This window comes from Xenopus laevis, chromosome 6S (assembly GCF_017654675.1).
Source record: "Xenopus laevis strain J_2021 chromosome 6S, Xenopus_laevis_v10.1, whole genome shotgun sequence".
Lineage (NCBI taxonomy): Eukaryota > Metazoa > Chordata > Amphibia > Anura > Pipidae > Xenopus > Xenopus laevis.
Genome location: NC_054382.1, coordinates 79,141,102 through 79,165,803, shown reverse-complemented (window position 1 = coordinate 79,165,803; position 24,702 = coordinate 79,141,102). Strand labels below are relative to the sequence as shown.

At 37.1% G+C, this 24,702-nt stretch overlaps 1 protein-coding gene across 1 annotated transcript in view; it reads left to right on the top strand.

Moving 5' to 3' along the window:
• mylip.S (myosin regulatory light chain interacting protein S homeolog) overlaps positions 1 to 24,500 on the top strand; it is a 36,505-nt gene extending 12,005 nt beyond the window's left edge. The window contains 5 exon segments of the mRNA NM_001092199.1: positions 16,160 to 16,345; positions 19,009 to 19,206; positions 20,127 to 20,291; positions 21,170 to 21,590; positions 22,234 to 24,500. Coding sequence (NP_001085668.1) covers positions 16,160 to 16,345; positions 19,009 to 19,206; positions 20,127 to 20,291; positions 21,170 to 21,590; positions 22,234 to 22,323 — 1,060 coding nt within the window. The 3' untranslated portion in view covers positions 22,324 to 24,500.
• Positions 24,501 to 24,702: the final 202 nt, after the last annotated feature.

Here is a 24,702-nt window from a genome sequence, read left to right as displayed (position 1 = left end):
GTGCTGCCGTGGCGTGCAGCGACAGCGCCACAGGAAACAATATTTCACCGGCATCAACAGCATGGATCGCTCAACACAATATCATCATACACTCGTTTATTGGCCACACATCGGGGAGTATGTAGGACCCACATAAGGCCACGACTCATCGATTCCTCCATAGCCGCCTCCTGTTAGACCCTTAAGACCTCGAAAGGAAGGGGTGTTGCGTCCATCCAACACAGGGATTCCATCGACCATCTCATATTTAGCATTTCATAGGTTAAATAGTCCAAATAGTTCAAATGATCACACGGGTGCCAGGTTTAAAATAGTAAGAATACAAAACAGCACAGAAACCGGCACTCTCGATAAGGGTTTATAGTATGCCTGGGTGCAGTGTCCAAAATCAGCGTAAATACATATCCAAAAAGCGGTCCGCACTCTCAGGTCTTATAAATCACTTATTTTTATTTGAAAAGGTTGGCTGACGTTTCGGCCTCCACCGAGGCCTTTCTCAAAGTACAGAAAGATTAAAATGAACATGCTTAAATACAATCCTTGGCGCGAAAAAATCCCTAATTGGAATAGACTGCTAAATTACATCATCGTTATGCGCCCAAAAATTAGCATACCCAAATGGGTATTTGCTCATTCAGTACTACGTATATACACAACCAGCAAATCTAGCCCACCCCCCTGTTAAAAAATCTGTTAGGATCATTAAAAACATACTTGTAACAGCTCCATGGCAAGGATACAATATTGCTATTTAAAATCCATATTGGTGTCATAAATAATGTTACAAAGTAAAAACTTGAGTAAAGATAGTAAGTCTAGCAGGAGTACACATACGTTCATAATACTATAAAAATATAAATAGGCATTTGAGTATCGAAACTCAGGCTCTGTCCAAACTAGCTTAAAACTAGCTAAAAAGCAGGCGTCCCAAAAAGCAGGAAAATATAATAAAACAAAAAATATATAACAAATAAGTGCTTGCAGTTACTAAAACATATGATAAGGTGCAATAATAAACCGTGATAAGTGACCAAACATCCCCATATCAATGTACAAGCTACCCATATTTTATATACGAAAATAATATTAATGGGTAAACAACTTTAGTTGCTAAGGTGACAAAACCTTAAATTAAGGTTTTGTCACCTTAGCAACTAAAGTTGTTTACCCATTAATATTATTTTCGTATATAAAATATGGGTAGCTTGTACATTGATATGGGGATGTTTGGTCACTTATCACGGTTTATTATTGCACCTTATCATATGTTTTAGTAACTGCAAGCACTTATTTGTTATATATTTTTTGTTTTATTATATTTTCCTGCTTTTTGGGACGCCTGCTTTTTAGCTAGTTTTAAGCTAGTTTGGACAGAGCCTGAGTTTCGATACTCAAATGCCTATTTATATTTTTATAGTATTATGAACGTATGTGTACTCCTGCTAGACTTACTATCTTTACTCAAGTTTTTACTTTGTAACATTATTTATGACACCAATATGGATTTTAAATAGCAATATTGTATCCTTGCCATGGAGCTGTTACAAGTATGTTTTTAATGATCCTAACAGATTTTTTAACAGGGGGGTGGGCTAGATTTGCTGGTTGTGTATATACGTAGTACTGAATGAGCAAATACCCATTTGGGTATGCTAATTTTTGGGCGCATAACGATGATGTAATTTAGCAGTCTATTCCAATTAGGGATTTTTTCGCGCCAAGGATTGTATTTAAGCATGTTCATTTTAATCTTTCTGTACTTTGAGAAAGGCCTCGGTGGAGGCCGAAACGTCAGCCAACCTTTTCAAATAAAAATAAGTGATTTATAAGACCTGAGAGTGCGGACCGCTTTTTGGATATGTATTTACGCTGATTTTGGACACTGCACCCAGGCATACTATAAACCCTTATCGAGAGTGCCGGTTTCTGTGCTGTTTTGTATTCTTACTATTTTAAACCTGGCACCCGTGTGATCATTTGAACTATTTGGACTATTTAACCTATGAAATGCTAAATATGAGATGGTCGATGGAATCCCTGTGTTGGATGGACGCAACACCCCTTCCTTTCGAGGTCTTAAGGGTCTAACAGGAGGCGGCTATGGAGGAATCGATGAGTCGTGGCCTTATGTGGGTCCTACATACTCCCCGATGTGTGGCCAATAAACGAGTGTATGATGATATTGTGTTGAGCGATCCATGCTGTTGATGCCGGTGAAATATTGTTTCCTGTGGCGCTGTCGCTGCACGCCACGGCAGCACTGCGGCGTTATCGCGGCATGCCGGGGCAGTAGACTAGTACCTGTGTTTCAGCGTCGAGATGATCCAGGACGACCCTTCCAATTGATGCCGGCACAGCACTTGGGTGGATCGCTACACGCTGGGGCGGTGGACCAATAAGGGTGACAAAGTTGTGCGACGATCTAGGGCTGTCCGCCCTACTGAAGCCGGAACAGCATTAAGGTGATAGCCGTGGCCACACAAGGCTGATTACGGCGTTATGTGCTTTGCGGGACAATGTGTCAAGGACAACGGAGAATGTCTGGTCCATTAACTATAGTGCCAGTTGACCGCATTCCGGAGGAGTCACCGACAGAGCCATACATCGCGACAACGCATGCTTCATGCGCATCACGGACTGTAAGGACTCTGGCCTTCCTTGGGCGCACCATTAAAAGCAGGACAGTAGCACGATGGACCCATACCAACACGTGCTATTTCACTTTAATTTAGATTCTATTTGGGGTTATGCACATATTGAGGGATAGTTATATATTTTTATATACATACTTTTTATATATATACTTTTTTATTTAAATATTTTGTCTCTTTTTTTCTATTTAAGGTTTTGTCACCTTAGCAACTAAAGTTGTTTACCCATTAATATTATTTTCGTATATAAAATATGGGTAGCTTGTACATTGATATGGGGATGTTTGGTCACTTATCACGGTTTATTATTGCACCTTATCATATGTTTTAGTAACTGCAAGCACTTATTTGTTATATATTTTTTGTTTTATTATATTTTCCTGCTTTTTGGGACGCCTGCTTTTTAGCTAGTTTTAAGCTAGTTTGGACAGAGCCTGAGTTTCGATACTCAAATGCCTATTTATATTTTTATAGTATTATGAACGTATGTGTACTCCTGCTAGACTTACTATCTTTACTCAAGTTTTTACTTTGTAACATTATTTATGACACCAATATGGATTTTAAATAGCAATATTGTATCCTTGCCATGGAGCTGTTACAAGTATGTTTTTAATGATCCTAACAGATTTTTTAACAGGGGGGTGGGCTAGATTTGCTGGTTGTGTATATACGTAGTACTGAATGAGCAAATACCCATTTGGGTATGCTAATTTTTGGGCGCATAACGATGATGTAATTTAGCAGTCTATTCCAATTAGGGATTTTTTCGCGCCAAGGATTGTATTTAAGCATGTTCATTTTAATCTTTCTGTACTTTGAGAAAGGCCTCGGTGGAGGCCGAAACGTCAGCCAACCTTTTCAAATAAAAATAAGTGATTTATAAGACCTGAGAGTGCGGACCGCTTTTTGGATATGTATTTACGCTGATTTTGGACACTGCACCCAGGCATACTATAAACCCTTATCGAGAGTGCCGGTTTCTGTGCTGTTTTGTATTCTTACTATTTTAAACCTGGCACCCGTGTGATCATTTGAACTATTTGGACTATTTAACCTATGAAATGCTAAATATGAGATGGTCGATGGAATCCCTGTGTTGGATGGACGCAACACCCCTTCCTTTCGAGGTCTTAAGGGTCTAACAGGAGGCGGCTATGGAGGAATCGATGAGTCGTGGCCTTATGTGGGTCCTACATACTCCCCGATGTGTGGCCAATAAACGAGTGTATGATGATATTGTGTTGAGCGATCCATGCTGTTGATGCCGGTGAAATATTGTTTCCTGTGGCGCTGTCGCTGCACGCCACGGCAGCACTGCGGCGTTATCGCGGCATGCCGGGGCAGTAGACTAGTACCTGTGTTTCAGCGTCGAGATGATCCAGGACGACCCTTCCAATTGATGCCGGTACAGCACTTGGGTGGATCGCTACACGCTGGGGCGGTGGACCAATAAGGGTGACAAAGTTGTGCGACGATCTAGGGCTGTCCGCCCTACTGAAGCCGGAACAGCATTAAGGTGATAGCCGTGGCCACACAAGGCTGATTACGGCGTTATGTGCTTTGCGGGACAATGTGTCAAGGACAACGGAGAATGTCTGGTCCATTAACTATAGTGCCAGTTGACCGCATTCCGGAGGAGTCACCGACAGAGCCATACATCGCGACAACGCATGCTTCATGCGCATCACGGACTGTAAGGACTCTGGCCTTCCTTGGGCGCACCATTAAAAGCAGGACAGTAGCACGATGGACCCATACCAACACGTGCTATTTCACTTTAATTTAGATTCTATTTGGGGTTATGCACATATTGAGGGATAGTTATATATTTTTATATACATACTTTTTTATATATATACTTTTTTATTTAAATATTTTGTCTCTTTTTTTCTATTTAAGGTTTTGTCACCTTAGCAACTAAAGTTGTTTACCCATTAATATTATTTTCGTATATAAAATATGGGTAGCTTGTACATTGATATGGGGATGTTTGGTCACTTATCACGGTTTATTATTGCACCTTATCATATGTTTTAGTAACTGCAAGCACTTATTTGTTATATATTTTTTGTTTTATTATATTTTCCTGCTTTTTGGGACGCCTGCTTTTTAGCTAGTTTTAAGCTAGTTTGGACAGAGCCTGAGTTTCGATACTCAAATGCCTATTTATATTTTTATAGTATTATGAACGTATGTGTACTCCTGCTAGACTTACTATCTTTACTCAAGTTTTTACTTTGTAACATTATTTATGACACCAATATGGATTTTAAATAGCAATATTGTATCCTTGCCATGGAGCTGTTACAAGTATGTTTTTAATGATCCTAACAGATTTTTTAACAGGGGGGTGGGCTAGATTTGCTGGTTGTGTATATACGTAGTACTGAATGAGCAAATACCCATTTGGGTATGCTAATTTTTGGGCGCATAACGATGATGTAATTTAGCAGTCTATTCCAATTAGGGATTTTTTCGCGCCAAGGATTGTATTTAAGCATGTTCATTTTAATCTTTCTGTACTTTGAGAAAGGCCTCGGTGGAGGCCGAAACGTCAGCCAACCTTTTCAAATAAAAATAAGTGATTTATAAGACCTGAGAGTGCGGACCGCTTTTTGGATATGTATATATATATATATATATATATATATATATATATATATATATATATATATATATATATATATATATATATATATATATATATATATATATATATATATATATATATATATATATTAATCTTCAATTGTAAATACATTTACATTATAATATTTTCTAATCATTTTATATTGCAGTGACACATGCAGTTTGCCCTATAGTAACCTCAAATACCAGACAGCGTTACTGTGTTACTGTCAGCCATTTAGAGCCACAAGAGGGAAACTCCCTCCCTCTTAAACAGGCAAGTTTTATCCAGCATTAGGTGCCATATTACACTGTTTTTTTTGTTCCTGTTTTTCTTTTACATATTTATAGCTTTATAAAGGCCTTGTTAGCTTTCTGTTCCTAATAGCTATTTGTTTCTTAACCATGCCAGATACTGGTACTCTTCATTTATTATTTCTCAAGAGACATGAATATTTTATATTTTTTAAAACTGCCATTTAGGAGATACCTATATGAAAATGGAGGTTGTTGGAGTTTATGTAGACCATTTTACTACATTTACCCAAGTTACTCATGGTTAATCCACATTTGTCTTAAATATTATAACTGAAAAAGCAAATAAATAATTCCTCTATCAGAGTTAGCCCTTGCTGTTGTCAGAGCATTTTGTATTCAAAGTGACTGCTTATGGAAAAAGAAAATTTTGCCCACTATACTTCTTCCTGAATACACTGTGGTGACACAACTTAATTTGCCAAAGTCTTTCAGTTTGGCATTAGATTTTAAAGTGTGGGGAAATGGTCCTTTGATGCATATCCTATTGCTTGCCTCCAGTGAGAGATTCTTTGTTACCATATAAATAGATGACCGTTCTTTATTTAACTGTTCTTTAATTTGGTGCTTTCTGGATAACAGATCCCATTCATGTATTTGAAGTGTGGACTGCTTCCCGTATGTTTTACCACCAGTTATTTACATTATTGCTGATGGGTAAGAATTTATAGGAAATTTGTCTCCCTCAGAAGAGGAGATTTATCATGGCCAACTAATCTCCTTGTGTGCCATTCCCTTTACAGTCACCAACCCACAGAAAAATGCATGCAATGAACAAATAACAGATTATATTAAAACATGTAAACAAATACCTTTGGTTCCACATGGACTATAGAGTCCTTTCAATGCGAGTTATGTTTTCCTAGGATCAGATGGTATTATAGCTTCATGTTTACAACAGGAAATATTTGTGTTTTGAGGGAAAGATGGGGAGGGTTTATGTGAACACACTTGTGGGGTTTACTTTTACACAGAAATGAAAATAAAAGGATATGTTAAGCAGCACTAAGTAATTGTTGATTATACTGCATTACCATGTCTTGTTATTCCTGTTAAGCCTCCCATAGTCAGTCGCAAGATATTTTTTATGATGTTTGCTTCACCATTATGTAGTGTCATTGGGCTGGAACCGCTATAGCTACTTCTCATAAACTGAAATTGAGCTGGTGACCTGTGCTAAATCTCCATTTCTCTCACGTTACCGTTACCTTACAATAGGCAATGGTAAAATATATTTTTTCTGTATTAACCTTTGCTGTTCTCTGTTTCATACATCAAGTAACCTGCAGCATCCAGTACTAAAGGGATACAGATTGTGACTGCAACCTACTTAAGACTGGGAAACCTATCAGTCAGCAGTATGGGGTATATAAATATACAGAAAATGTGAACATCCAGGAGGGAACGCTACTTTTTTTTTGCATTTTTCTGAAAGACTTTGGAATTCTTTCCTGGTGACATGCCTGTTTAAAGTAACAGTAACAACAAAAAAGGAATGGAATGACAATGCAATGTACTGTTACCCTGCACTGGTAAAACTGGCGTGTTTGCTTCAGTAACCCTACTATAGTTTATATAAACAATCTCCTGTGTAGCCATGGGGGCAGCCATTCAAGCACAGGATACACAATGGATTATATAAATTCTGAAGAATCCCCTTGTATGCCCCCATGGCTTCACAGCAGCTTGTTTATATAAACTGTAGTTGTGCTTCTGAAGCACACACCAGATTTACAAGTGCAGCACAGCAGTGCATTATATGGTTATTCCTTTAAAACACTCATGATTTGGTGATACTATTCCTTTAAGTTTAGTTAACTATGCCTTTAAAAAAAACCTCTGTATTCAAAGTTAATGGGGAATTCCATTCATTGAGATGCAAGGTACACATGCATCCACAAGTGCAGTGAGCAAAGTGCAATTTTGAGCACAATTGCCATGTTTTTCCCCACAATGCAGCATTTTTTCCTCAGAAAAGAGATTAAAAGTACTTCTAATATTTAAAATGTATTAAATTTTTGTGTGTAATAATAAAATGGTACATTATGCTTGATAACTAAGCTGCATGAATCTGTATTGGTGGGTTTATTTCATGTTTAAATGATTTTAAGCAGATGTAAGGTATGGTCATCAAAATTACATAAAGATAATTTAAATGGAAAACTTTAGGTCCAATGCATTCTGTATAACAGACCCTATACCTGTACTTTTATATTTACATTATTACTGATAATTGGCATGGCTTTGTGCCTGATATTATCATGGCTAAATCTCTACTGAGTCGACTCAACAGTTTTTTTTTTGTCCCCCCCCCCCTTAAGCCTGCAAGTCTTTCAAGGAAGTCACAAGACTTTCCGAAAGTATGTAATGGCATTGAATCTGAGTAACCTCTTGCAAGTGACGCGGCTAGCTAAAAATGTGGCATGTATTAGTCAGTGAAAAGCTTGACCCTCCCTGATTGGTGCATTGCTGTTGTTTCTGTGCAGTAAAGTTAGTTTTGTTTTGCAATTTTTCCCCTTTCGCTTCAGAAGGCTGTGTTTTAAACTGAAATGCATTTCAGAGAGTTTTATGGAGACTCAAATGGAATAATTTCTTTTGTATCGCAAATGCAGTGTCCTGTAAAAGCAATTCAAAAACCTGTTTGGTTAATGTACTGTTTATCTGTATGGGATTAGATGCTCTATGAATGCAGCTTTTGTTCAGAGTTTAGTGTAGTATTACTAATTGTGCATTTTTTGTTATTCTCCGTTATTCTACTGAACTAACACACGGTTTAGCAGTATATGTGTACCTACATGGGCTGTACCTTATAGTCTGTACTTACTGTTTTAATCATATGCCAGAATGTGGTTGGTTTTATTTGCAGTTAAAACATATTTACAGTAAATATAGTTTATGTACATAAGTTCATGTGCCCTCACCATTCCTCAGGTGTGCAGTTATTTTTTATTTTTTTTGTTCAAGTGGATTGAGTCAGACTTAAGGTGGCCATAGACACACCGATAACAATCTTTCCTGGAAATATCTTTTCCATGAAAGATCATAATTGTAAAGTCTATGGCCACCTTTAACAGTATGGGGGTCTTTTCATTGTGAATTTACCAGACCAAAATCTGCTTTTTTTACATGTCAACTTACTATATCTAATTAAATATATTTCCTGGGAGAGAATCCCTATTATAGTTGAATACAGATGTTTAAACCGGTGTCACTAAAATTTGTTATGGATATAATTTTCTCCTGCATTTGGGCTTTGCATTAGGCTTTGTACCTGTAAAGTAGGGGAAATTATTGCCTTTCTCATACGGACTATAATCAGAGGACACCAGGGGCCCAGGAGCTGCAGTCTCCTCCCACTATTGTAAGAGAAACTGCTATAGCCACTCCTATTTTGAAGAAGCACTACCTTTGTGTTCCTTGTATGTTCCTTGTAGTTTTAATAGTTCTGCTACATGGAACATGTCTGTAATGTTAAGAACCGTGTTTCTGAAAATCGGTCCATTCTTGTAAATCATTCTAAGTATAATTTTGAGTACTGGTTGATTTCTATAGTAAGTCATGTAAAGATAAAGATTCCTGCTGATTGGTTGTCATAGTTGACTAGACCTAACTTTTGCACCTTTAATTACATAACCCATTATGTTGGGTTTCAGAATCCTAGCATGGCATTGGCAGGCAATAGTTAATGTTAGACAACATTAGATGACATTTAGACTTGTATTGTAAAAGCTACTGTGACTGAGAGAAATAATAATTTACATATCATATAGGGCTTTCTGGACATATGGCATTCTATTTCAGGCAATAGATGACTGATTTATGTATTAATTATTCAGTATTAAAATAATTTTTGATTGGCTAGATGTAGCAAAAATGTTGTTAGTTCTAGCTAATTCAGTGTATTCAAAAAAAGTTGTCTTGCATACTTGTGAGTAAAAATTATACAGTAAACCCCTATTTGATTATTATTTCACTGCTGTGCTGTAAAGAGACTTTGGCCTTTTGGAAACACTAGTTAAAAATGACAGACCCATACAGTGTAGTTTGTGGAATAGCTGCACACAGATATGCTTATGGCACATTCACTTTCTTCAGCGTATTCAGAATAAACCATTGTAAAATAGGACTGTTCAGTTTTGCAAGCATTGCTTAAAAAACAAATAACAAGCAGCAACTTGCTGTGATAAAAACCTTTTCAACTTTATCATCTCCTTATAGCAGGGATCCTCGAACCTTTTTCATTAGAGAGCCACAATCAAATGTTAAAAGACTTTGGGAGCAACACAATTTTGAAATGTTTCTGTGCTGTGATGGTCTATTTGGTAGATCCTATATGGACTGGCAGCCTACAAGAGGTTCTATTTGGCAGTACATCTGGCTTTATGCAAACAAATCTTGCCTCCAAGCCAGGAATTCAAAAACAAGCACCTGCTTTGAGGCCACTGGGAACAATATCCAATATCCAAGCAACATATTGCTCACAAGACACTGGTTGGGGATCACTGTTCTAGAGGGTATATCTGTAATATCCAAAAAACGAAGTAACAACAGCAAATATATATTCATACGCACACATAAGTGCACATATTATTTGGTGTGAAAAATGATGATCTAAATACAGAACACTGTATAAACTGTCTGAGCACACATGCTCAGGATCCATTGTGGGAAAGCAGGAAGGGTGTAGTGGAGCTGTATTTTATTTGCTGTGCTTCTGGATTTCTGTCTTACCCTGTGGGTAAATAAAATGACCATTGGTGCTATGAGTATATTCCTCATCTGTAAACATACTATGTTCTTAAGTTATTTCTGATAATCCTTTATGTATTGTGTTGTTTAATAAATAGTTCTATGGTTTTATATCCTGTTTTATACACCAGAATTTGCTTATATAGGGGTCCACTGAGTTAAGTTCCCCTATGGTTGGAAAATCCCCACACGGTTGGAAACCCCCCTGCTAATTGTTGGACCTAAATTGGGTAAGGGAGGGGGAGAGAGTCCTTTTCCCCAACGCAGTGTGCCCAGGCAGATTCTAGATTTGGCCAGAAGGTGTCAATGCTGCACAATTTCTTTATAAAGCAGAGCTGACATGGTCAGTCTCTTTCCCTTTTCACTCCAGTTTATTTAACATTCTATATGTTTGCTACTGCGTGCTTTATTTGTTCCTATTGGGACCACCCATAGGTGCATTTCTCAGATCCCACTAGGTACTGTGTCAAAATCCCATTATCTATAGTGGAAACAATGGCATGCACAGGCCAACAAGCTACTGGGAAATGTTTTTAAATATAATGGTCAAATGGTTCCTATCACCTCTAAGGCTAGATACTCAATACTCAAACAAGGTATCAGAAAGGTGCTGATGATGTGATGAGTAGTGGGTGCCATGCTACACATCTGGTGAACAACTGTGTTGGCCTAAAGTATTTACAATCTAACTACCACAATATGATTATCTGTGCTTCAAGGGCAGTGCAGAAAAGCCATTACAAGTATTTTAATAACAAAAACAAATCAAAACATTGTAGCCTGTCTCTGGCGAAAAAACTCCATCCAGTACTGAATAACAGCTTGAAGAAATACAGTATTTTATATATAAATAACCAATACTTGCTCATGTTACCTCCCCATCCCTCTGTCCCTAACCACTAATCGGTGAACAGTTCCCATGTTTTAGAAATGTATTCCAACTTTTGGAACAAAAATTTAACTACAACTTTATCATCACAAAATTGTCAAGCCACCATACCACGGCAAGTTAAACCCCATATGGTGGAAAAACATTTTTTGACTTTGGTCATATCTTTTTAAGTGTAAAAAAGGATGCTGCTGCAGTTATATAATTAAAGAAGATTATACATCTCTACTATAGAGATTACAAACCATTCCTTGCCTTAGTAGCACCCTGTACCCGAAGATCCCTACCACATTTACACATACAGTACTATGATCAGAGCCAGTTAATATACAAACTCCTTGTAAATAGGGTCCCAGATGGCATTAAAGGACCCCATGCAAGGCTGCTGTGCTGCCCTATTGCATCTTCTTTTTTTTTTATTTTTGTTTGAATATCACATGACACCAGGGCCAGTTTATTTGTTGCAACAGGATTTCCCTTATAAGGGACAGCGGTGTGTGTTACTAAGTATCCCAAGGGAGCACAGGATACCACGTTTAAAGAGTAATTAGGCTACTGGGAAACATCCAGTTAGTGTTGAGTCCATGTTTATTTCTCATGTGTATTTATCTCTTTGAGCAGTGCGGGTAACACAACCTAACCTCCTAACCAACCTCCCATTCTATTATTTTCTCCTATTTTAATTATTTCTTGTGTTGTACTTTAATTATTTTATTTTTTTCTAACTATTATTGATGGCTTATGTAGAAATAATTAATTTGTTGGGGATTCATCCTTTTCTTCCCCGACTGCTCAGTTCTGATCATTCTAAGCATATCTTTTATCTTCATAACTTGCTGCTCTTTGCCTCAATCTTGTCATTACTACTGCTCTGGGTGGAAATATATCATCCATTGTGCAATCTTCCTTTCCTTGTATTTGCTGTGCTTCTGGCTTTCTCTCTAAGGCTTTGGGGTGTACCATATGTTCTTGCCCAACCTCAGCCTTAATCATTTGGGGTTCCATAAAGCTACATCTTCTTCAGGGCTGGTGTCAAACTTTCTCTTTCTTGTTTCAAGAATTGGGTTCCTGAATAGAGGGGAGTCTTCATATATTGAAAATGGTGACTGTCTCAGATGTTCCATTTGCTGCTGTAGAGCCATCTGCTGCTGATGTTCATGAATGGCACGTTCCATGTCACTTAAAGATATATTCATGTATTCCTCTGGTTGAAGCAGAAGAAAAATGTACAAAATGTCTATTTAATGAAAATATAGTTATAATGTTTTAAATGAGGATCCTTTTTCATTAATATAAAGTTGATCTGACTTTCAATGCCTTTTCACTTTGTTGTTAAAATACAATTTGTTTTAAAATACAGAGAAAGTACAACATGCACTAAATAAAACTACTTGCCACTTAATTACAGTGGTTCACTTCTCACTCACCTCATTTCCACAATACATTTAGTTAAGTAAACTCTGATATTCATTCAGATTCATTCTGACTGCAGAATACAACTTAGTGTATTAAAGGAGTCCACCAATCAAAACTAATTTTTTGCATAGTAGAAGAAAATTTAATTTCACTAGGGATGCACCGAATCCAGGATTTAGTTCGAAATTCGGTCAGGATTCAGCTTTTTTTCAGCAGGATTTGGCCGAATCCTTCTGCCTTGCCAAATCCGAATCCTAATTTGCATATGCAGTTCGGTGTTCGGCCGAATCTTTTGCAAAGGATTCAGGGGTTTGGCCGATTCCAAAATAGTGGATTCGTGCATCCCTAAATTCAACACAACTTTCTCATATACTTTAAACTAAACATTTTCAACATTTTTAAAGTTATTGGTATGTGTCATTGAAAGCCGGGTTTGCATGCAGAATATTTACTTTCCAATTGGCAACATACAATTAATTTGTCTGAAAGTAACTGGAGGGATGACGCTAACTGCACAGAACCATTAGAATTATAGGTAAGCCGAAAATCTCCAGCTAGTAGAGAAGACTTTTTGAGTAAAAAGCATGTCCTTTTTCTGGCTTCTTAAAGCTTCTTATTTTTTTATATTTTTCCCAAAATTAAAAGTTAATGTTCAGTCTGGCAGCTCAGTGACCCAGGTGCATTCTGGACTGTTACAATTTGCTACATTTCTTTGATACATTAGTTGATCCATTTCTTGGCAGTAGCTGTGGAATATTGGCAACTATTGTATCAACTGTTACAGCTGCCTTTAATGAAACTTGGGGATTCTGCTCAGCAGGGACAAAGATAACTAAATGTATCAACTAAATGTATCAATTTAGAACCGTTAACCCCCACCTCCCAGAGCTGCTTTAGAAGGTGAAAATTTTAACTTTACACTTCAATATTAGAAAAATGTCCACTTGAAACTGAGCTATCTTGAAACTGAACTGAAAAAATTGTTTGAAGGTGAACCCCTTTAATCTTTGCCTGCCCAGGCATGTCTGCTAAAACACAGTGCAACACTAAAAGGAATGCAGTCTCACTGTGCTACAGGCAATATATATAGTTCTTCATATATTGTGTGTAAAAAGAATCTCAATAGCTTTTTATCTATTTTATAAGAGGCCTGCTGTGATAATCCAGACATACTGGTTAAAGGAACAGTAACATAAAAAAAGTGTTTTAAAGTAATAAAAATATGACTTATTTACTATTACTGCTATTTGCTTCAGAAACACTACTATTGTTTATATAAATAAGCTGCTGTGTAGCAATGGGGGGCAGCCATTCAAAGGAGAAACGGCTCAGGTTACACAGCAGATAGTAGATAAGCTCTGTAGAACATAATGTTATCTGTTATCCACTATTTAACCGTGCCATATAGCCTTTTTTCACTTTCCTCCATTGCTACACTGCAGCTTGTTTATATAAAACTATAGTAGTGTTTCTGAAGCAAACAGATCTGTTTTACCAGTGCAGGGCAACAGTACATGATATTTTCATTGCATGTTAATTTTTTTTGTGTTACTGTTCCTTTAAGTTAATATGTATTATCGTTTCATTCTGGTATATTGACTGATGTATAAGGAATAATATACCCCACAATGACCAGTCATGTACACCTATTAAAAGGTATGAGGCTAGCAGTGCTTTCATACTGGTCGCAGTACTCCTACATGACTTTTATAAAGTGTGAGAGGGGTACATATTGTTTCTCTTTAAAACAACTAGATTTTATGATGCATGTGCTCGCTTACTCTAGACTGGTACTAAGGATACATTTGACAAGTTAATGGATTTTGTGTATTCTAATACTTTGTATGCAGTGTCTGACTGGCCCATCAGGATACCAGGAAAACTCCTGGTGGGGTCAGTGGGCCTCTTGCTTCTAACTATTTGGCCTATTTCATAGTCATTCCCTATTTCTTTATGGAAACAGAGGCTTAATAATGGAAGAATATAGTATAGTATGTAGAGAAAAGAGACTAGGAGAATAAAGAGGCTGAGTGAGGAGAGGAGGTATAGTAGTTTGGAAAGTGGGCCCTCAGCCTAAGGTTTTCTGGTGGGCCCCCGACATCCCAGTCCGACACTGTATGTATTAGTGTATGCCCCACAAATCTTTCTATTCCATGGAGTCCATTATTTAACAGGCATCTTGTTATAGATACTGGACATTTTTACTTGGGGTATTTGTAGAGCATGGTATATTTCTTCCATATTTAAACTTTTTTTTTTTTTTAATTGTTGCCCTAAACAAGTGAGCTGAGAGCAGTCGACTTTGGGTTTTTTAGACTCCTACAATGGGCAGCAGTGTTCCTCACTGCTTTTTTAGCATGTTATTCATTTGACAAACCCTAGCGTTATGTCAGTGGATACGTTTTAGGTGTAATTAAGTTTGGTTTTTTCCTGCACTATGTTTCAGTATATAAGGGTATACTTGTTGATTAAACAAGGTGCATGTATCGAAACAAACTTTTTGTTATAAAGTCATTTACACAAGGGTACATTTGTATATTTAAAAGAAAAGACAATGATTACATATTCACAATCGTTGTATAGATTCCCATTGGGGGATGGAACAAGACCACACACAACTAGACCATAGTGCAGATGTATCATATAAAAAAAACTCATGCCACATATAAAGATCGTATCATAGTTTATACAAGTGGCGTAAAGTGCTACATTAAAACAAAGGCTCCTAATAAATGCAAATCATTGTAAAACTCTTTTTTCCAATAACTGTGCAATACCAAGCAAGAATATAAGTTCACATATCTTTCAATTTCCATTGAATTGATTAGGTATCTGTTTATATGCTTTGTAAGATTGTACAGGTATGGGATCCGTTATCCAGAAAGCTCTGAATTATGGAAAGGCTGTCTCCCATAGACTCCATTATAATCAAACCCAAAACTTTTAAAATTATTTCCATTTTCTCTGTTATAATAAAACAGTAGCTTTTACTTGATCCAAACTAAGATATAATTAATCCTTATTGGAAGCAAAACCAGCTTAATGGGTTTATTGAATGTTAACATGATTTTTGTAGACTTAAGGTATGAAGATCCAAATTACAGAAAGACCCTTTATCCGGAAACACCCAGGTCCCGAGCATTCTAGATAACAGATCCCAAACCTGTACTTATAATAGGTGGCTTTTACTTTTATTATGCATCTGCATTGTGGAGTTTTCAAACTGTGTTGGTTAATTGGAAATGTAACTTGGTAGCATATTTAATATGAGGGCTTTACAAAGCACAACATGTTGGTTAAAGGATGTGGCAAATTACAACAGATTGTATATACGTTTTAAGATATTCAACAAATGCTGATTGTATATACATTTTAAGATATTCAACAAATGCTGATAGTTTGCGCTACACATTTTCCGGAGTGATGTCATTTTTATGTTTTTGCTTTATTGTAAATCTGATCTGACCTCTGTCTTTTTTCACTTATTTTTTTTCTCTCTCCCTATTAGGCACATGTTTTTCTTGCATATAAAGGAAGATTTGTTGGCAGGTCGTCTGCAGTGTTCTCCAGAGCAGGCAGTGGAGCTGAGTGCCCTTCTGGCCCAGATGGAATTTGGAGATTACAGTGTGAATACTGCTTCTTACATCTTCCAGGAATTTTGCTCAAATGAACTTGACACTGCTGCATTGGAAAGGTAGGGATTTTAGGTAGGCAGAAAGAACCAGCACTGCAGAATAGGTTGGCGCTTTATAGATATAAATAAATATGAATAAAACAGCAGTGCAAATAATGCTGTAGATTTTGTTATGTAAGGCTAATGTCACACAGCAGATTCTCTGCCAGCTGAAATAAATAAGCCTTATATCCTGCTGGAAAATTTATTTATGGAAAATGTATTTTTATGGAAACAAGCTGCATGTGTGCCTTTTGTTTCTCTTCCCATACTTTCTTTGCAAACTGCACACTTGAGTGCTTTCTAAGGCAAAAATGCCTTCACTAGCAACATTGCTGTGATTTTAGCCTAAGGCCAGAGGTACACGTGAATTTTGCAGTGGAGTGCAAATTGCTCAGTCTATCTGTCACTGCTCCTAATACTATTGAATCAAAAGCACCCTTCTCACAGATGTCCACCTGTCACTGCTCCTTGTGTGTGTAGAAGATGGAGACTTTATTTTTATTAGTATTATGAGTGGTGACCGTTCTGCTTTAAAGACGAACAAAATAAATATATTTTTAATGCAATAAGATTGCAGAATGAAAAGTTATTGGCCTTCTGACCAATAATAGAATGTGGGTAGGGCATAGCCTGTTGATTAGGAACACTGGACAAGAAATGACAGAATCTGGAATTCGATATGCAAATGAAAGCAGCACTTTCCCAGGATCTTTAGTGAAATAGCATAATTATTCCTTGTAATCAATCACAATATTGCACATCAGGTACACTTTAAAATGATTAGGAAAGCCCTGCTTTATGTTTCTGCAGTACAACAAACCGTATTAAGTAGCAGGCACTTAAACTGAAGATATTGGCAGTTTTAGTTTGATGGTTGCTTTACATGACTGTTTTTCCTGTGCTTCTGAGAAAACCATAAACCAGTACCCTTGTTTTAATTCAAGCAGAATAACATAGGGCCTGTATAAATGGGTTGTAAAGTTCTCTTATTGATTTTCTGCCACATAATCTGTGCACAATGCGTGCCAAAGCTTTGCTTGCTTGTCAAACAAACCGGGGCTGGATCAGGCCCTCAAAGAATTCCATGATGCCACTTAACTGTAATATACAGAATCTAAATTGAAGTTGGTGTGTTTAATTGGTTCGGGCTCTGTCCTACAAAATATATGAATGCAGAAAAATGGTATAGACTTATGTATGTCTGACAATGTACATGGGCTTGGTTAAAGGAAATGTTACATAGCACAGTAACCTTACTTCCTTATTTTTTTTGCTCACCTGGGTAAAGGCTTTAAATCCCATGCCTAACAATACCACTAAATGTTGTTGTTCTTGGGATTAGGGAATTTAAATAAACATATTAAAGCTTAAAGGTAATGGCACACATTACATTTTGGTACCTCTTAATCTACTATAGCTATTTGTCCCCTAAAGGAGATTCTCTTCTGTGGATGACAAAGTGTATGAAACTACCTATAAATTATAAGGAATGGGTTTTGTTATCATGTAAAATACTTTACATTCAGCATCTGACTTAATTGCAGCAAAATGCCTCATTCCCTTACATTCAGTGATGAGGACATTAAAAAACTACTCTTCAAAATATTTACAAAAGGTAAAATGTACCTATTGATCGTGTTGCAGCTCCCTCATAGAGGAACATAGGTGATTAGATAGGTAATGTAAAAGCATCAGGCAAATAAGTTTATGGCAAATTATCAATAGCATGGAAATACAATGATAAAAAAAAATGTCGTTTCTGGTGTATCTCTTTAATAGGATGGACTGAATCCACTATTTTTGGGTTTGGCGAATTCTTCACGAAAGATTCAGCTGAATCCCAAAACCTAATCCAAACTTGCATTTGAATATGTATAGCCGGGGAACTGGGAACTGCTGTGCTACACTATGCTATGAGTGCAGTTAAAACATTTTTTAACTTCCTTGTCTATGTGATGAAAAGTCAAGGGTCTGGTTTGGCTAGGCACTCGGATTAAGCCAAATCCCGAACTGATTCCTGGATTTGGTGCATCACCGTATATAAATTACATTCAGCTTTCCCCATTCTTCTGCGTTTTTGGGTGCTATGAGAAAGGCAATCTACAGTAGGTGGCATACCTCTTTAGAGTATTGACATACTTTGTTGTCAGTTATGGGATCAGTTATCTGGAAAAACATTATTCAGATAGCTCTGAATTACGTGAGGGTCGTCTCCCATAGACTTCATTTAAGTCAATTAAAATATTTTAAAATGTTTCTTTTTTTCTGTAATAATAAAACCGTACCATGTACTTGATCCAAACCAAGATGAAATTAATCCTTATTAGAAGCAAAACCAGTCTATTGGGTTTATTTAATGTTTACATAATTTTCTAATAAACTTAAGGTAAAATCCAAATTAGGGAAAGATCCATGATCGGGAAAACCTCACGTCCCGGCATTCTGAATAACAACTCCCTTACATGTATTTTGACCATTTTTTAGCAATAATCCTGATTATAATATATATAGGAATGACATTAGAATTGAACTTGAAAATTGAAAAAAACAAACTCTTGCCGTTTATTTATTGTTTAAGTTTTATTTGTTAATATTTTATTTGGGCTGGTAAACTGTATTTTAAACTTTCAGCAGAGCAAAATTACAGCTCCTAATGGGAAAATGTTCTCCCCCCCCCACAGTATTATAGCAAAGCACAAGAATTTGGAAGGGTTAAGCCAAGCATCAGGAGAATATCAGTTTCTTCAGATTGTATCTACACTGGAAAACTATGGCGTAGAATGGCATTCTGTGCGAGATGCAGATGGACAGAAGCTAATTGTTGGCATAGGCCCAGAAGGCATCTCTCTTTGCAAAGAAGACTTCAGTCCCATTAATAGGTAAGAATGATGGTTACATGCTTCACCTCACACCAGAACGGAGTGGAACGTCTTTCCAGTTGAAACATTAACCTTATTTGTTAAATCGTGTTCACTGTAACATGTTTGATACATGCTCCATAGAGTATGATGTACCCCCACCCCAAAGTAATTTAATGACTATTTTTTTTAGAGGGTTATAGAAAAGGGACTATAGAAATTACATGTATAAAATCTGTAAAATGCTTACGAGGGAAAGCAACACCTGAAACAAGGCTTAAAGTGTGAGGGAGACTAAGGTTATGAATGTTAAGGTGGACATACAGGAGTATCTCCACAATATCCCAACGACTGGCCTTTTAGCTAGATATATACCATATGAGTGGTCTATGTATGGTAACCCTTCAATGTTTTTGACGGTCAGACTTTAATCTGCAGGAAGTGAAAAGGAACTGAGACTCTTCATCTATCAATACATCATGCACCTGCCAACATGGTGCATTGGCAGGTGAAATTTTCAAACAGAAGGATCGCAGGATTGGGAATTTTCAAACCCACTTTTAACCTGGCTTACATGTCTAGACAGTTGAACAGTGTGGCCAGATCTTATGGAGATCAAACAAGTGGCATAATTGTTGCACCTTTGAGTAGGCATGCAGTTGTATATTTGACAGTTTAATGACTGAAAATCAAGGAGCTGAAGGAGCACCACTGCTTGTCTGTTCTGTACAGTTAATTTATGGGCATTGTAGTGGAAGATAAAAGAATGTTTCAACAATGGGCATGTCGTATTAAAATCTGTTTATAAGTGATACAGACTTTATGTTGTAAATACTGACGACTACAGTATGTTCTGTTATTTTGGTTCCAGACTGCCTCCCACAGCAAAATATAAACTGCTATAGAGTGAATAGAGTTGATCTTTATTTCTTTATTTTTAGGATTATGTATCCTGTCATTCAAATGGCAACTCAGTCGGGAAAGAATGTCTACCTGACGATTACAAAGGAGCCTGGAAATAGTTTAGTTCTGCTCTTTAAAGTAGTCAGCACCAGAGCTGCCAGTGGGCTTTACAGAGCCATTACAGAAACGCATGCATTCTACAGGTTGGTATTAATGGATTGTAATTTTATTTTACTCTTTTGTGCAATGTTTACAGTCTTGCGATTTTTTTCATAAAGTTCAGTTCTGTGTGTAGATTAAAGGACTAGTAACACAAAGACTATAAAGCTCTCCTGTGTACAGCTTCTTGGGTTAGTGGTCTTTTAAGATTATTTTACTCATTTGGAAAAATGTAGTAGAGAATTGGAAAGATTGTTCATTCTTTTGCTCTGGAGATAAATACATATTCCTATACAGGTATAAGATCCATTATCCAATAAGCTCAGAATTACGGAAAGGCTGACCCACATACACACCATTGTAATCAAATAATCCAAATTTTTACAAATGATTTCCTTTTTCTCTGTAATAATAAAACAGTACCTTGTACTTGATCCAAACTAAATTATAATTAATGGTTAATGGAAGCAAAACCAGCCTATTGGGTTTATTTAAGGTTTACATGATTTTTTATTAGACCTAAGGTATGAAGATTCAAATTACGGAAAGATACGTTATCCAGAAAACACCAGGTCCAGAGCATTCTGGATAACCAGTCCCATACCTGAATAATATGTATCAGTATAGGAGTAATTGCTGTAAAAATACTTATGATTATATTAACCTTTAAAAAACAGATGTCCTGTATAGGCAATACATATTTGAAACTAGACATCCCTATGTCAGAGGTAATTCACATCTGTACAGCATGGCAGTAAAAGAATGGATTTGGTAGCATACCTATCAGGCTGTACATGTTCACTTATTGAGGTTCTACTGATTGTTGAATTGTTTTGCTTCAAAATAAAACAGCTGCTTTGCAGACTTGCATGCATTTTGGTGCCTTTAAAGTATATTTACTGTATATTTTTCATTTTTTAAGATGTGACACCGTCACTAATGCGGTTATGATGCAGTACAGTAGAGACCTTAAAGGACACTTGGCCTCTTTCTTCCTCAATGATAACATCAACGTTGGAAAGAAATACGTATTTGACATTAGAAGGACTTCAAAAGAGGTATATGACCATGCAAGGAGAGCCCTGTACAATGCTGGCATTGTGGATCTGGTCCATGGGAGTGACTATAGTGAGCCAAGTTCCCCTCTCAAGACATCTGACAGTGATATGAACTGTAACAGCCGTGAGAGCCTCGGCTGTCCGCAAAGCAAGGCCCTGCAGGAAAAGCTGCGGAAGCTGAAAGAAGCCATGCTGTGCATGTTGTGTTGTGAAGAGGAAATTAATTCTGCTTTCTGCCCATGTGGGCATATGGTGTGCTGTGAAGGATGCGCTACCCAGCTACAGGTAAGTGCTGCATGTTAGGAAACTTAGTTGAGCCTTTTTGAACTTGACCTGGATTTCCAGCCTGTTTAACAAGCAGAGTATCTGTACATATATTACATCATAGACTTGAATGTACAGTTATGACACTGCAGTATAATGTGAACAAGAGACTTCTACCGTTACTCCAGTTTTATTTAATTACAGCAGTATTCTTAAAAGGAATTGCCTGGTCATGTGCTTTCAGCAACAGCAAGCACTTTAGGATGGAACTGCTTTCTCGCAGGCTGTTTCACCTATTCAATGTAACTGAATGTGTCGCAGTGGGACCTGGATTTTTACTATTGAGTGTTGTTCTTATACCTACCAGGCAGCTGTTATCTTGTGTTAGGGAGCTGTTATCTGTTTACCTTTCCATTGGCTTCTGGGGGGAGGGGGTGATATCACTCGAACTTGCAGAGTGACTGAATTTTATCAGAGCACAAGTTACATGACTGGGGCAGCTGGGAAACTGACAATATGTCTAGCCCTATATCAGATTAAGGCCTGTAAGCATGAATATATTACTTATTCCTAATATGCTATTTGTGCTTTATGCTTGCATTATGTGTTTGTAGAATGATCTGCTGAGATTTAACTATAACACAATTCCATTTCTTTTTCCTAGTCGTGTCCTGTGTGCAGAGCTTCAGTGGAACATGTCCAACACGTGTTCTTGCCAACTCACGCAAGTCTGCTCAACCTGACTGTAATCTGAGAAGGAGAACTCTTCGGACACTTTATAGACTGTACCTATGTATATTACTAGGACTACACTAATGTGCTACAACCATTGATTTCTTTCTCCCCTTTCCTCTGACTAAAGATTATTGATGGAAAAGCAGCCAAATGGACATCAAACCTGAAAGAAGATCAAACACAAAGGTCTTGTGGTTCAATATGCCTTGAAAACTGTTTCATTGAATCATGGATAGAGGGGTGTGCATGTGTTGTGTATTTAGTATTTTCTTTTAATAATATTTCCTTCCTGTAGTGTTTGGAATTTGCCTTTTTAGATTTTATTATAAACCATTATTGGCCCAAAACTATTGAAGCCAAAATACCTTCCAAATACTTCAGGGGGATTTCAGTGGAAGCACAGCCTGGAAGGCACTTGTTCAGTTATGACTCCACAGTAGTTTTAGCTCGTTGTTTTAATGTGTATTGTTTTAGGTATGTCTTAATATGTTTTAGCTGCATAGTATTTTTAGAATTTGGTTCTTTCTTTTCAAATACCGTAAGGCAAATGCAGATATTACCTGGGGCATTTTGCCCATGGCTTGTTGATCAGGAAAAATCAAGTCAAGGCAAAAACAGGGACTGTCATTATTGGTAATGTGTTGATTTGATGGCCCTTTCTGAGCAATTTTCATTGCTTGTAGTGGGATACTGTTCTTGTGACAGAAAAAGGTAGAAATCACCACATGTGGCATTGCCATTAAATATAAAGTATTTGGGGTGGGGGTTATTCTCTTACAATGCATTTATTTTAAAGGGCATTAAACCCTCCCCAAAATATAATGTGAAATTCTCTATTCTGAGCACCTTTGCAACTTTCTTATCTTTTCTGTTTTCATGATGTTAGCAGATTTACACTGCTTTTTCCACAGCAGCTCTGAGCTACCATGTCAGCCATCCAACTGCCAAGAGGTTAATTGTCTGGTGCAGACAGCATCTCTGAATAAAATCCATTTAGATTTTAGAGTTAAAAAGGATTGAGAGAAACGGAGCCAGTCATTGAACCCCTTGGCAGTTTTAACACCTTTATCCCTTAGTTCAGAGCTGGAGAAAGCATGTTGTTAGCTGTGTAAAACTCATGAAAGCATAAAAATGAATGTACATTGCAGAATTGCTCAGGAGACCACTCTAAGCAATTTTAAATTTTTGGGTGGGATTATATAACCCTTTCCTGTTATTACTTTAGTTAGTGTGTGTGTTTAGTGTTTTTTTAATGTTCCCTGTTGGATATAAAGCATTTGTATAAAGCTTTCAAAGACCGGAGATATATATAGATAGGTCAAAGACAAAAGTGTGGCGGCTTCAAATACAACTCTGATCTTGTAGATATATTAGCCTCATTTTTGGCCAGTTTGCTAGTACAATCGGATCATTCCGTATTTTCTTTCTATCGTAGACACTTTTTACAGACCGATTCAGAGCTCCATACTAAATTGTTCACGAGCTATATATTTTTGTGTTCTTGTTTGTTTTGTATGTGTCATTTCCTTCTTCCTTGGGCATTGTGGTCGACTAGAGTTCGGAGTCATTTTGTAATTCTTTGGAGAGACTGCTGCAAAACTGCATTTATCCAAAGATATGAAGAAAGCTGATGGCACAAGCAGCATGCTTTTTTCAGCTGGTGCAGAAAGTCTCAAAACTGCTTTGCCACATTGCATTCACTTGAAGTAGAAATACCCGGCAGCGCAGTACTGGCACTTATTAGCCCAAAAATGCTCAGAGCGTCTTTGGGCCGAAAATATCAGTACTTGGTTGAAAGGCCCAATCAGCTGTATCCTGCCCTGCTGTTTAAAGAACCTAGGAGGCCATTTTGAGTGCAATATCTGTTAAAATAGCTGGGGGGGGGGTGAATTACACTGTCACTTTATGGAAAATGTTCTTGCTATACCTTTATTATGGCCTTAATGTAGCATTAATGTGTTCTTTATGCATTTTGTTTCTTTGCACAGACATTTTGTCAAAACAAATGAAAAATTTGCTCTACTTTTTTATGGAACATTGGCTTATAGCTTCAGATTACAAGAGGTATTTATTTTTTCACTATGGAAAGTGGATTTTGCACCCACATTTTTCAGGAAATAACTCCAATGTTAGTGTGGTATACAATATCTGTCTTTTTTTTTTATATTTCGTTTAATAAAGGGTTTCTGAAAAGGATGTTGGCTCTTTTTATTCATATTTACTTTTAGTTATGATATAATGCTCTTAATACCTTGTTTAATTTTTCAAAGTTATTTTTATATAGTTGTATTCTAAGTGGTATACATCTTTAAGGAGAACTAAGGGTAAGGCCACACGAGGAGATTTTGTCGCCTTGCGACTAATCGCCTCGTCTTTTGCGCGACTATCTCCCCAAACT